The sequence below is a fragment of the Engraulis encrasicolus genome, chromosome 20 (assembly GCF_034702125.1).
Source record: "Engraulis encrasicolus isolate BLACKSEA-1 chromosome 20, IST_EnEncr_1.0, whole genome shotgun sequence".
In the NCBI taxonomy this organism is placed as follows: Eukaryota; Metazoa; Chordata; class Actinopteri; order Clupeiformes; family Engraulidae; genus Engraulis; species Engraulis encrasicolus.
Window position 1 is genome coordinate 26,730,992 of NC_085876.1, and position 14,281 is coordinate 26,745,272.

Consider the following 14,281-nt stretch of genomic DNA (forward strand, 5'->3'; position numbering starts at 1 on the left):
GTCACTTCCCCCGATTTCATGGGACCTCAACAGCGTTATTAGCCGAAAATCGTCACATGTAATCCAATGGCGGTATTAAAATGATATTTCGATCCCCTTCGAGTTGTGCCACGAACTCCACATATGTTGTTTCTGATATTTTTGTTTAATTTTTCGTACGAACCCCTAAACTTTTTAGAAAGCTGTGTTTCTTCACATTTTTCATGCAGACAGCCTCGGAACAAAACATTGATACTTCTGCATGAATAATCTTTATCTAGCCTCTTAAACAGCATATTTGTAGCCCAGCGCATGTAGGGCGGAATTCTCCCACCCGCTTAAGTCAAAAAAAGCGCTTAACAGCGCCTCCGCGGTTACTGGAGTCTGTGATTAAGCGGGGTTTACGCGCGATTTTACCAGTTGCGCACTTTGGGTGGGGCCAGGCCAAAATCAGGGAGTTTCGCATGTAAATGAGTCCTAAGCGTATTCTCCCGTGCACTTAAGCGCGTTTGCCTTTACGCGCATCAAAGGGCTGTAGTAAGGTCAAGCGCCACTATGAGGTAAAATGTAATATTGCATTTGATGCTCGCTTGGCTCGCATTTTGAACATGTTACACGGTAGGCTATGCTTTGTTGATGTTCCTTACCGTCAGCGTGAGTTCTAATCGAAATTCATTCACAGTTCCACTACATAAACATCCTACATTAATTGTGACAAAATATGACCAGCTGCCCAGAGCATGTTCTCATATCGGTGAACTTACAAACAAAAGCAGGTAATTAATTAATCAGTATGAGGATCATCATGTTGTCTCCACGGACGGTAACCAAAACCAAAAACACCTCGTTGCACCATGCACAAGTAGGCTAAATGGACAAGGCACGTCAGACTAAAGACCGCTGTTCCAGTCATCCTAACAGCCACCCAAAGTATGCCTATTCAAAACAACCTTCACCATTTTCGGGGTGATAATGTTGTAGCCACGACGTTAAGTAAAGGTCTTTTATTGCAACTCCTCCACTTTTGTGATTTATTGGAACTCGTGCATATGTGCATGTAACCTATTAGCCTAAACTTTCTGAACTGATGCCCGACATACAAAACCGCCACATACTGAGGCAGTGGTGGACAGTAACGAAGTAAATGTAATTCGTTACTGTACTTAAGTAACATTTTCATACTTTCATACTTTACTCAAGTATTTTTATTTGGTAAGACTTTATACTTTTACTTCACTACATTTCAAAGCGAAATTTAGTACTTTCACTTCGTTACATTTACAGAAACACTCGTTCCTTAGTCGTTCCTTTTTTATTTCTATTTAAGGCGATACACGGCAAGTGAATTAATTCATTTTGAATGCCCTGGTCAAATGAAGAAAGTGAAACTGAATCCGATTGGCAGACTCAGAGATTCGCCATTGTGATTGGTTGTAATGTGTCACGTCACAACAAGCTCTACTGTGTACAGAATTAGTTTTAGAAGGAAAGCGAGCAGAGCAAGACCACTGATGTGTCCACTGTTGCGACTTGCGAGACGAATTGAAATAAGAAGAAACGGTACTTTCTAGTAATATGCGGAAAGCACAGCAAAACAATAAAGCAGACGACAATAACGTTGTTAGAGTGTATTACGTAATCTGCACGTCGTATTCCTTGTGTGGGAGAGGTTTAGCTCGCAGGCTGCACTCGCCTGACAAGACGAAATTTGTCAGATAGGCTTCGCGTTTGAACTGAATAATCAGCGAATTGATACTTAATGTAGGCCCTACTGCTTATTTGACTTACTGTGCTATATCTGTGCCATGGCTTACAATAGTCACATAATTGCCGCTTTTGTAGCGTGTTGGTTTCTTGAGTCAAGTACACAGGATGCCTAAACATGCTGCTTATTCCAAACCATCCAGGCGCACAACTCTGTGATAGCATTCTTTCCCCTCAATACATTTAAGTATTTTCTGAAGTAGTTGGGGATATCAATTATTTGTCTAATAGACTCCCCTGTCACCAAAAAAATATATTTGCTTCAACTTTATGGAAAAGAGGCTTGTGTAAAGGGTTTGTATCTTTACATGAGGATTATGTATACCATATGTTGCAAAGTGAGGCTACATGCAACATGTATCCTTGCAACATGTATTCTTTCCCTTAAGTCAGGTCAGTAGGCTACAGTGGATATGAAAAGCACTGGCAATACCACCAAAGTGAGGTTGTAAAAAAAAAACAACAGTAACAAAGTAAAAAAAAATAGAGAAAAAAGTGGACTTTGGCTAAATATTGGCCCAGTGATGTGCACAGGCAAAAAAGCTTTTTCATGATCAGACAGATACGTGTTCCAATTAAGTTGTATCAAGTAGGCTATTGCAAATCATTGGCATCTAGCAAACAGAGACCATTACAATATGAAGATGTTCCTATCTTTAAAGGTAGCTAGAATCGCAAGAAGTCTGTTTGTCCATATGTAGGCCCAAGCCAACCTTAACATAACCAAACACTAATAATAATACTACTAATAATAATAATAATAAGAAGACGAAGAAGAGGTCTACCAAAACCATAATTACGTATAACAAAAATTAAACAAAGTACTTTATTGGCTACTACTCTTAACTCCTTGCTGTCACAAATAAGTAGGCCTATACTGGACTGTAGGCTTACGGCTGGGGGGTATTGTGGTAGTTGTTCTGATAGGCATATAATCAATTTCAGCCTAATCATTCTTAATATTAATGGCCCTTTCATGTGTTCTTTTGGGCATGTTAGGGTCAGTATTAAATGTTTAGAGAGGTGAAAATGAACTTCTGGTGCTATAACATCCATGGACTTACTCCACAGTGTTTCTGAGGCCTGTTATGGCCTAGTTCTAACATGTTGGTATAGCCTATGCAAATCAGGATATTTAATTAGATATGACCAAACTAGGCCTACAACACTTAAATATAAAAATTGCACCAAAGGCTTCATTTTTAAGTTTTTACTTTTTACTTTTAGTACTTAAGTATTTTTGACGGCAGACACTTTTGTACTTCTACTTAAGTACAAAAGTGAGGTGAATACTTCCACTTTTACTTGAGTAGTTTTCAATGCAAGGTAACTGTACTTTTACTCAAGTACATAACTGGTGTACTTCGTCCACCACTGTACTGAGGTAGGCTACAGGTTGTTCTATCTGTTTTTGTAAGGCAAAAAATATTTCCTGAATGTCATTACAGCCAAACGTAAAAATGTAGGCCTACATATCAGATCATGTCTTTGGCTTTTCGCTTCTGGTCTCTTTTACACCCCATCAGCTGCGCGTTTAAGTCCTGGCTTGGCATTGCATGCCCATGTCCAATTAATTCCCATGTCTGCGACAGAATAATAAAGTCACCGTTTTTTCATTACGATCGATTTCCTTGTTCATTCTTCAGCATGTATGTAGCCTAAGTGTAATATGCTGACGGACAGCTGAGATCCACATATTTCCAACGATATTAATGTCACGTTGCTGTACAGAGAAGCGGAGAAGCACTTTTAAAAGTAAGCAAATAAAAACGTGCTGTTTTAACTGTGGGAATCATCAGCATTTTAAATCAGCTTTTGATTTCCGGACATGACTAGGCAACACACCAAACTCTTTTTTTAACCAAACCAAATTTTTAACCAAACGTTTCATCATGTTTATTATTTCAATCAACCTGTTGCGCACCAAAACGCTCAGCTGAGTTCCCGCCAAAGGTACACATTGCGTTTCCATCTCAATATCTCACCTCGACTACTCGTCTTGTGCTTGTGAAAATGAGCTGAGGTTAGATTTTGATATGCTTTTGCACGAGGACTTTTGGCACGTGGTTCTAAATTCAAAGTTAAAGTTCAGTTTTGGATCTCAATGGACTGCCGAGGTTTTCACATGGTTGATCTGAAAATCCATGCTCCGTGGTTTCTTTGAAACCACAATTGATGAAGTCGGGGAAGACTCATCCCCCCATTTAGCATATATCACACCCATGTTGGGCTACGCGCTGTTTTTCGGAGTTAAGCGCGAGGGGTGTGGTAATATTTCAGAGGGGAGAATGCGCACAGGATCAAGGTGCGTAAAAAGTGCGTGCGTAAAACCGACTTAAGTGGAGACGGGAGAATTCCGCCCGTAATGACTGAGATCGGAATATATTTACTCGCTACCATGTTGTTAGATGGTCAGCTTAGGTCCCGTGAAATGCGGAACTAAGGGGCGGGACTTTCAAGCTCTATTACACCTAGCTCACCTACACACAGGTAAGTAGGGAATACATAGCAGAACATTATGATTATTACAATACGTGTATACTGGTTACAGTCCCTGGCTCTATGGCTTGCTGGTCACCTTATTATCCACCAGTTAACACAGGCGTCGCAATCCTACTGTACCTCTGCAATCGCAAGATTTCAGGTTGTGTAGTCCATAGACTTCAATGGCGACCATGAACCGAAACTTGCAGACTGGAAATTCTATGAGAGTACGAAATGATACAAGATACATGACAGTCGTGGAATTAATACGGGAAATCATTGAGGGAAAAAACCCTGCTAAAGAATAATTAGTGAAAACATGGTGAAACCAATTTTATCAAAAAAAGCCTGTTTCTCGATTCCCACCCCCAACACCAAGAATCTGTTTAAGCGCTCCTCCTCTCCCCCCTACTGCAGGCGAGCGCGCCGGCCTGGCCTGGATCCGCATCCTGCTGCTTGCCTTCTCGCTGGCGGCCATCTTGTGCCACTTGCTGGCGGTGGTGCTCCAGTGGTGGCCGCCGGGCCACCTGCACTGCCTGTTTGCGCGCAACGTGCTCCTGGCGGTGGCCATGACGCTGGGCTTCGTGCAGCTGCTGGAGTTCCTGACCTTCCACCACCTGTTCGGACCCTGGGCCATCATCATCCGGGACCTCATGAAGGTGTCAAAGTCTAACCTTTCACTCCACTTTATTCCCTAGCCAACGGCAGCCAGGACTAGAGTTGTTCGTTTGGGACAGAAACAGTATTAACTAAAGACTCAGGAATGGCAAATGGCATGATAAATATAGGTAGATACAAATAAATGAAGGTTATATATGACAATGTAATTATCAGCTGCAATTTGACATTACACTTAACTCAAGGCTATGTTACATAGGTTACAACCAAATCAAAGACATTTTAGCCAAAATAGAGAGAGAAGGAGACAGACAGACAGACAGACAGACAGACAGAGTTTGGAACCCTTCAGAGGTAGCAAGAGGCTCCCTGAGGTATTGTCTGAGGTGAGCTTATATACTACAACCTCCCCACACCAAAAGAGTCCTTTGTTTTGTCAGGGCCAGTGGCACCATGGGGAGTTTGGGTCCAGACCTTTAGTGGGGGAGAACTAGGCACAAACAAGCACAAACTCTCCTTGAGATAGCATCAACAGTGTAATCTGAGTCTGAATATGACCAGTGCATGTAAAGAAATTGACAACAAAACCGACTTGACTTGACTTGACTTGACTTGACTTGACTGAGTCATCCAACAATCTCATATCTTAAAAGGACCTGGGCCGCTTCGCCGTCATCCTGGTGCTCTTCCACACCGCCTTCACCATGAGCCTGGCCGCCGTGTGCCAACCCGTCTACCCCCTGCCACCAACGCCGGCAGCAGAGGAGCTGATGGGGGTGCCGAGGGCGCCAGATGTGGACTCAAGCAATGCCACAGAGTAGGTGCTCGGTAATTTATTGAAAAGGCTAGCCGCCAATCATAACCATAATCATAATTATAGTCCTAATTATAATCAGAGTATATAACTAGAGATGCACTCAGAGAGTGCAGACCTCTGCCATGGAAGCTGTTTGATAGAGCAATTGACTATGTTACACCTTCATTTTTTTTCAAGTCTTTCTGCCTTGTTTTTGTGGAGTTAGAAACTGGAATGTCAAATATCGCCCTATCCCGCAATGGTGAAGAATTTATTTCTTTTTTTAATTGTGGATCGTGACCCGGATCACCACCAAAATTTAATCACTTGTTCCTTTTGTCATTTCCAACAACTCCACAAAATTTCATCAACATCTGTTCATAACATTTTCAGTTATCCTGCTGACAAACAGACAGACAAACTAACGCGAAAACATAACCTTCTTGGCAGAGGTAATAACTTATATGATAATTCAAAGAGTGTGCAGGTCAAAGGGCTTCATATAGGTGGCAGGAATACCCCCAGTAGAACAGCAGTACAGTGTTGATATATTGTGATATACAGGATCACATAACATAATATTACGTTACATTGCATTTGGCAGACAAAGCGACTTACCATTGAGGACGTTATGATAGCCTACAACTACAACACTTGCAGATACAAAGTGCTCAGGAAATACAGTATGCACTGCAGAACAGTAAGTGCAAATGCCAAGTAGGTTTCGTTTTCTTACGTTATATCGAGATATTGTCAAAATGTAGATTTTTTTCCCCCATATACTTCAGCTCTACCACACAGCCTCCTCCCCCTGAAGACAGCGAGGAGCACCATGATGTGACGGTGGTGGATGTGACGGTGCTGCTGTTCTCTGCGCTGTTCGGCCTGGCGGAGCCCGAGTCCATGCCTGTGCTGCAGCGCTCTCCCCCGGCCGCCACGGTGGTGGCACACCTGGCCTTCGGGGCTTACCTGGTGGTGACCGTCATCGTGCTCATCAACCTGCTCATCGCCATGATGAGTGACACCTACCAGCGCATACAGGTAGGGTTTTTTTTAGCAGCAGTGGCCTAAAGGCACGAATAGACCGAATAGGCGTGACTTGAGCGAGTCCAGCGATGGAAGTAATTGACTTTGTATTGGGTCACGGGCGAGCAAACAGACAAACGCGATTCGGGCGTCTAGAGGCGATTCGATTCGACTTGAGCGACAATTTGTAGTTGGACTTGAGCGAATATTATGCAAATTAGCTATGATGTGGGTCGGCGACAGTCGCCACAGCCAATGGGAATGTTGTCGTATCGCTCTTGCTGCACAGTCCAGCGATTCTCTGTCGCTTAATCTTGTCGCCGCCGGTGTATTTGCCTGGTAATGGTTAGGGCAGTGGTCTTAAGATCACAGGGTTGCAGTCAGTGCTTAATTTGTCAAGCGAGAGGTCCAGGAGCGCAGAGGATGGGTGGCTCCCCCCCGAGGGGGTGTCTATGATGTCTTCCCCTGAGGTTCCATCCAAGGTTCCGGAGCTCTCGTCTGAGGTTCCGGAGCTAGCTCCCCCTTGCTCCCCGTCAAATTAAGCACTGGTTGCAGTGTTGGGTGAGTGTGTCCACTTTGTGTACTTACAGTAAGAACTTAAGAGAAATAGTTCATCAGGGCAGACTATTCAGAAGATGTGCCAGTAAAAATCATCACTGATTGAAATAGTTTATGTGGAAGCAACAGGAAGACGTCTTGGGGCATGAAAACATAGTTCCTCAATTTGAACAAAATACACTATATGTCCTTCTCGAGAAAAAAAGTGATTATTCAGTGTCCGTAGGTCTAATACAAACTATTCTGTGGCTGTCCAAAAAATGACGAGATTGTTGGCAATCTACCGCACTGCCAAAATTCCAAAAAGAGTGTGGCATTCAATGTGTTAAATAAATACACATTGGATAAAAGCGTCAGCTAAGTGTAATTTAAAAATAACGTAATGTATAGTATGTGGATGTGCATGTATGTGTAGTACTTAATAGTGTCACCTACCAACACATACATACAGGCAGGGGAGTAGTTGTTTCACAAATCAAGTACTACAGTAGCTCTTGTCTGTGCTTTCCAAATAATATGCCACACTAAAAAGTGCAGTTTGAATTCTACACTTAAATATTTAAGTTAACATCTTCTTAATTTTGGTCCTAGAGTACTCTAATTTACTGTGTTACTGGCTATATTGTTTAAAAAAATGGTAAAATAAAATGTATGAAAATAATGTATGCTGATAAACCACAAACATTTTGGATGACAACACCCACCCCCTTAACCCTGAATTTGAGCTGCTCCCCTCAGGGAGGCGCTACAGAGCACACATTACAAGGAAAAACATCTACAAGCATTCATTCATACCCAACGCAATCTCCATGGTTAATAAGCAATGGAAAAGCTAGGCTGGTGTAACAAAAACAAGGGACTGGATCTGGTACCTGACCTGTACTGTATGTGGTGTGTGTGCTGGGAGGGGTGGCTGGAGGGAGGGGATATCTGCAATGTTTTTATGTGTATTTATGTTTCTTAGAGTGTGAGTCCATTTTTAATGGAGTGAATGTACATTTATGCTTTTATGGTGAGACGAAAGATACATTTCATGCTTGCATGACAAATAAAGTATATATTCTATTCTATTCTATGTAGATATTAACCAAACCTCCATCCCCTGTCTTCAGGCCCAGTCGGACCTGCAGTGGAAGTTCGGGCGTGCGGTGTTGATCCGGGATATGAGCCGCAAGTCGGGCACGCCAGCGCCCTTCAACCTCTTCACCAACCTCTTCTTCTACGCCAAGATGCTCTGCAAGCACGGCGGTGGGTTGTTTTAGTCAGTGTTTTATTTGTGTTTTTAATGGCGATGGGGTGGCTCCCTGGCTCAGTGGGTTATAGTACCGCCCCAGAAATCAGGAGGCCCTGGTTCGAGTCTGACCCAGCATCATTTACCGATCCTTCCCCCCTCTCCTCTCTCTCCCACTCATTTGCTGTCATCCTCTCAGACTGTCCTACCCACATAAAGGCATGAAAAATCTTTCAAATAAAATGTAAAATAGGCATTTTAAGTAAATGAATCACCTTCATGAGTCAGCTCAGCAAAATTATTGTTGCGCCACTATTCAACAAAACAGTGGTGTGGTGAGTAAACTATTGTAAGTCTGAGAAATGGGCATCAAATTGAGCACGGTGGTTCGATTCCTGTCAAGTTGTTGTGATTATTACTGAGAGTGAAATATTCAAATGGAGCCGTGCAGCTCTTAGCTATAGCGGCTAATCCTGCTTGGGCATACGTGGCGATACAAATGATGTGCTACATGGTGCTAATATAAACCATGTTACTCACTTGTTACCAAAGAAGAAAGGGCAGGACATATCACTCAGAGAACTTTCGTCACCAGAGGCACTTAGGCTTTGCAGTGATAAAATATGAAGAAACTTAGCATTGCCATTTACGTATAACCTTTTGCCATGTTGCAAGTCTATGACGGAGTAAATGTTCTTGTTAGACTGTATGTTTTTCTCATTTAACTCCGAAGGTCCCATTGCAATTCAAAACAAGTAGTCCTGGTCTAAGATGATTGGTCTAATTTCAAACACACGTGGTGGCCTGAGTGTTGTGTGTGTGTTGTGTGTTCACAGGTAAGATGTGCTCAGGTGATGCGCGAGACCTGATGTGCGTTGTGTGTGTTGTGTTGTCCACAGGTAAGATCTGCTCAGGTGAGGCACGAGACCTGATGTCTGAGGAGGAGGATGCGGAGGGCCTGTCTGACTCGCGCTCCCTAGACATGCTGCCTCACTCCTCTGTCACCTGGATGAGAGGAACCAGGAGAACACAAGTCATACCGGAGGGCAAGTACAGATGTCTTTCTTTCTTTCTTTCTTTCTTTCTTTCTTTCTTTCTTTCTTTCTTTCTTTCTGACTGACTGACTCACTCTCTCTCTCTCACCCAAGGCTCTTCTTCGGTTATTTGCCACTACCTTTTGACCAGGACTCCCTGGCAGAAGAGACTCTACGTCTCAATGGGACAATCCTGGCTAAATAAAGGATAAATGGAAACAAATGAAAATACCTCAAGGTTAACTTGACCTGCTTTGCTGCTTAGCCTTAATACTCCTCCTGGTGGTCATGTAGTGAGCTGTGGTGTTGTGTGTTGTGTGTTGTGTTTCATCAGGTGGAGCTCCAGTAACCGTCAGGCAGGGAGGGCTGGTGCGGGTGGAGCAGGTGGTGGACTGGGCGGCAGTGGTCCAGCGCTTCCTCGCCCTCCACGGACAGAGGGACAGAGACACACCGGACAGAGAGAAAGAGGCGTAGGAAAAATAATCCAAAATGTGTACAATTGTACCGTAACTGTACACGGACTTCTTTTTTTGGAGCTTCAAAAGATTTCCAGTTGCCTACAGCAAAGCTCCTTTGACTTCGAAGACCTGGATGAATGAGAATATTCACAGACACATACAGTACAGTAGCAGTAATGTGACGAGATGCAACAGACCGTGATAACATTGGGGGTTGCAGTGCAAAGGTGGCAGGGGGCGGGGGGTCAGATGTTGGACGGGCTTCTTGAGAAGCCAGTGTTCAGCAAAAACAAAAAAAACTGCCATGGGGTCATTAGATAATGATAGCATTGGACAACTTGTTGGGCAGTGTTGCCAGGCAACATTACACACACGAAGAGCCATGGAATCCAGAGTTGTGACAGCCGGGGTACAGGAGGTCGGTTGGTGACATGATTCACATAGATTCAAATAACTCTAGGCTGTGGCTTTCTGTTCGCTAGAGACTAACACAGAACCACTACATAAGAAGCAAAGATGAAGTTAAAAAAAAAAAAACATAGATTCAAATAACTCTAGGCTGTGGTTTTCTGAATCAAAATCAATTTCTGTACCTTTTCTGTACTTTCTGTGTTCTGCGCCCACTTCCTGGAACTATGTCAATGGCATTCTGTGTGTCAACGGCTCCATGAACCACCATTGTTGTGTACAAAATGGAACTCTGAGGTCAATGGGATTAGCCTACCTCTTAGTTCCATGGCTCTACACCACTGACTTGTTATACAAGTCAGTGCTCTACACACACATATTCTTTGGCACATTAATTTCCATCCTAGTATTCCTTGAGGAAATAAGGGCCTATCATCCTGTTTCTTGGCAACATTGCTCAACGTCTTCCTGCCGTGCATGTGTCATCACCTTTTGACTCCATACCACACACTTCCACAGTATTTGTACAGTATTTGCCTTGTAGTGATACAGTCACAGAATATTTTCACATACACAGTGACATCCGACAGTTACCACTAGTATTTTGAATAAGTCAATACGCACACATCTGATGATAACGGTCAGCGATCTTGAGTTACATGATGATTTCTTACCAAATGAAGGTGTGTAACAGTGAACATTGATTTTGAAACATTCTTTTTTTGAAATTTGCCTGTAACTCACAGTGCCTCCTTCAGAAACCATAAGACCAGCTTGAACATTAGGCCTATGTGAGGGTAAGATCTCGTAATCCAGGACCAGAATAATGAACCTGACTTCAGGTAAACAAATTGTAAACACTGCCATTTAGGCACAGCAGTACTGATACAGTAGTATTACTTCGATTATTGTGTTTTAGCATTTCAGCATTGTCTTGTGTTTTAAGATTTCCTGAGTTCAAGTAAGTGCCAACAACTTGACGTTGTCATAACCTACCCCAACTGTAGAATATAGGTATGAACTCTGACAAGCCTCTAGCTATTAATTGAATGTTGACATTTTGGGGTGTTTTTACCTTAATATTAGCCTGCCTGCTGCGTGCTAGCGCTTAGTGTGTTTCCTCCACTGGCTAGGTAAGATATGCATTAAGATATCATTATCATCATCATCATCGGGTGAGCTGGGTCCATTTGAACTCTTTAAGACACACACTGTGACGTTACATTACGGCCGTGTATGAAACCGTGTGTTAACCGTATGTAAATATTTTGCTTCTACCCTACTCCACTCAACTCCACAACCCCCTGGGTCTAAATTAAACAAGCGGCTAGCTGCTTTCTCCAATTATTCATAATGTGAGTTCCACTTTGGCAAAACGGGGATGTGGGGCCCCTCTTTCCTCTCTCTCCCTCCCTCTCCCTCTCTCTCTCTCTCTCTCTCTCTCTCTCTCTCTCTCTCTGGAGAGACGGGGCAGGATGTAACTTTTCTTACCTGTTAGTGGCTAGAGCCAGCACAGTCTGTGCTCTGCCTGATTGATGGCCCCAGTGCTCTTGCCGCAGTCCATGAGTATTTGTCATAGTGGCTGGCTGGGCCAAATGTAACCATAGGGGATAACACGTGCCTTTCTGTGTTTTGTTTGTATTAAATAGATATCTTCTAATGCAGTGTTTCTCAACTGGTGGGTCGCGACCCAAAAGTGGGTCGCGGAGGGGTCATGGGTGGGTCGCGGAGCCGTGGTGTAAAAAAATCGTAATTCATTCATTCGCTAAAAAAAAAAAATCCAACTTTTCCTGCAACAATTTACGTTTATTTTTATAGGCGATTGAACTTGTGTCATCTGTCGTCATAGATAAAATCAAAATGTTTATGCGAGATAGAAGCGTACAACCAGTCATTCGAGTGCCGCTAAAAAAATTGGGTCGCGACCGAATGAGAGTGGAAAATGGTGGATCCCAAGACTGTTCCAGTTGAGAACCACTGTTCTAATGCATACTGAAAAGAGAAGGGACCAACAGGTCAAAGTAACCCAAATTTGCATCGTAGAGAGAGGCTCAGATATTTGTCCTGAAAACATGGAGTGGAAAACAAACTGACCTTATGAGAAGTCATATGAAACTGTTATGCCAGTGTGGTACAGTATTTTATGTCGCACCATACCTGACACCACTCTTTGCCTTTCTCAACACAATTGTACGAAAACCACCATACAATGTAGAATCTTTGCAACCGAAAAAAGGACATGTCCCAAACTCCATAAAGAGCCAAAATCCATTCATTTTACAGTAACAGTCACATAGCCTATAAACAATGGAAATAAATGTCAGTTTTAGAAGCACATTTTTTAGACTGAGTTGATTTGAGTGGATCTTCATCGATGACTATGACAAATGTTTCCAGACAGACATCCTTTGTTCAGTAGTGAGGTGTAAATTACAGCTTAGAGGTTGAAATTTGTACTAAAACAAGTAGCCATCTTTGTAGATTCTTACGTAAATTAACTACTACAAGGTGAATGAAGACTCAATCTGTAGGACTGACAGACAGACAGGCACTCAGGCACCCAAACAGAAAGTCAGAAACACAGACGGAGTGGCAGACAGACAGGCAGACAGACAAACAGACAGATAGATAGATAGATAGATAGATAGATAGATAGATAGATAGATAGATAGATAGATAGATAGATAGTCTGGCTGTCTGTCTGTCCCTGACTAAAAATTGTAATCTAGCCTATAGCAGGATCATGTGAAATTCTAAGAACATTGTGACGTACTATCACATTCAGTTGATCAGTTGAACTGTAGAATCATGCACAGGGGCAATCCAAAGTGTCCATTCATCTGTATGAGGGTTCTGTTGAGAGAAAACACTGAATGTTTCATAGTGTTCCTTTAAGGTAGTGTTTCTCAACGGGGGCGGCACAGTCACCCAGGGGGCGTTGGGGATGATACATTTGAGAGGGGGCGGTGCTTAGTTGTCACTGGTGGCATTAGGCCATTTATTTTTTTAATACTAAGGGGGGCATTGGCTGCGTTACAATGAAGTCACGGGGCGTTGGGAGGCTTAGGATGAGGTCCAGGGGGTGTTTGTTGAAAAAAGGTTAAGAATCACTGCTTTAAGGCATTAGTGGTCAGTCCTTTCCATTGTACGCATTATGGGCTTAGTAATATGATTTAAAGCCACAGAGCTTCTCTACAATTATTCAATACACATACATAATGGAGTTGTGTTAAGATATTTTGACCTTTGAGCTATGTACAGTTTCCTGCTGTTGTTTTTTTTTAAATTGTGGTCTTATTTAGCTTTGATAAACACATAAGACATCTGTGGTTCACTCTGTAAATCACGCGAATGCCCAAATATTTTGCCATTTTTATTGTCCTTTTTATATACAACATTGTAAATCCTGATTTAATTTTAAACTTTTGCATCATAAATATTTTTCAACAAACTTTACTGCTCTGTTGTTGTTTTTTTTAAATCATAATGCCCTGGCTGATCATACAAGCGGAGCCAGGCAACTTCATTGACATAGCCCATTTCATACACTAAATGGTAACCCAATGCGCTTTACATAGAGCAGTGTTTCTCAACAGGGGTGCCGGGGCACCCTGGGGTGCCGCAGGCCCCCCTCAGGGGTGCCTCGGAAACGTGGCTGATAAATAAATTATGCAATATAATACATATTCGTCTAAATTGATACAGTATATCACGAAAGTGAATACACCCCTCAGAGTTTTGCAGATTTTTGAGTATATCTTTTCATAGGAAAGCATTACAGAAATGTAACTTTGACACAATGATTAGTGACCTTTTAACAACATATTTAACCGCTTAAATTTCTTGTTCACTCAGAAAAAAACAAAATACAGCCATTAATGTTAGAACATGTACTCACAAAAGTGAGTACACCCCAGATTAAAAT

General features: G+C 42.5%; 1 protein-coding gene across 1 annotated transcript in view; it reads left to right on the forward strand.

Moving 5' to 3' along the window:
- trpn1 (transient receptor potential cation channel, subfamily N, member 1) overlaps positions 1 to 13,785 on the forward strand; it is a 68,327-nt gene extending 54,542 nt beyond the window's left edge. The window contains exons 29-34 of the mRNA XM_063185686.1: positions 4,645 to 4,886; positions 5,499 to 5,662; positions 6,430 to 6,682; positions 8,338 to 8,473; positions 9,356 to 9,502; positions 9,825 to 13,785. Coding sequence (XP_063041756.1) covers positions 4,645 to 4,886; positions 5,499 to 5,662; positions 6,430 to 6,682; positions 8,338 to 8,473; positions 9,356 to 9,502; positions 9,825 to 9,964 — 1,082 coding nt within the window. The 3' untranslated portion in view covers positions 9,965 to 13,785. The remainder of the gene's footprint in view (positions 1 to 4,644; positions 4,887 to 5,498; positions 5,663 to 6,429; positions 6,683 to 8,337; positions 8,474 to 9,355; positions 9,503 to 9,824) is intronic.
- The last annotated feature ends 496 nt before the right edge of the window (positions 13,786 to 14,281 follow it).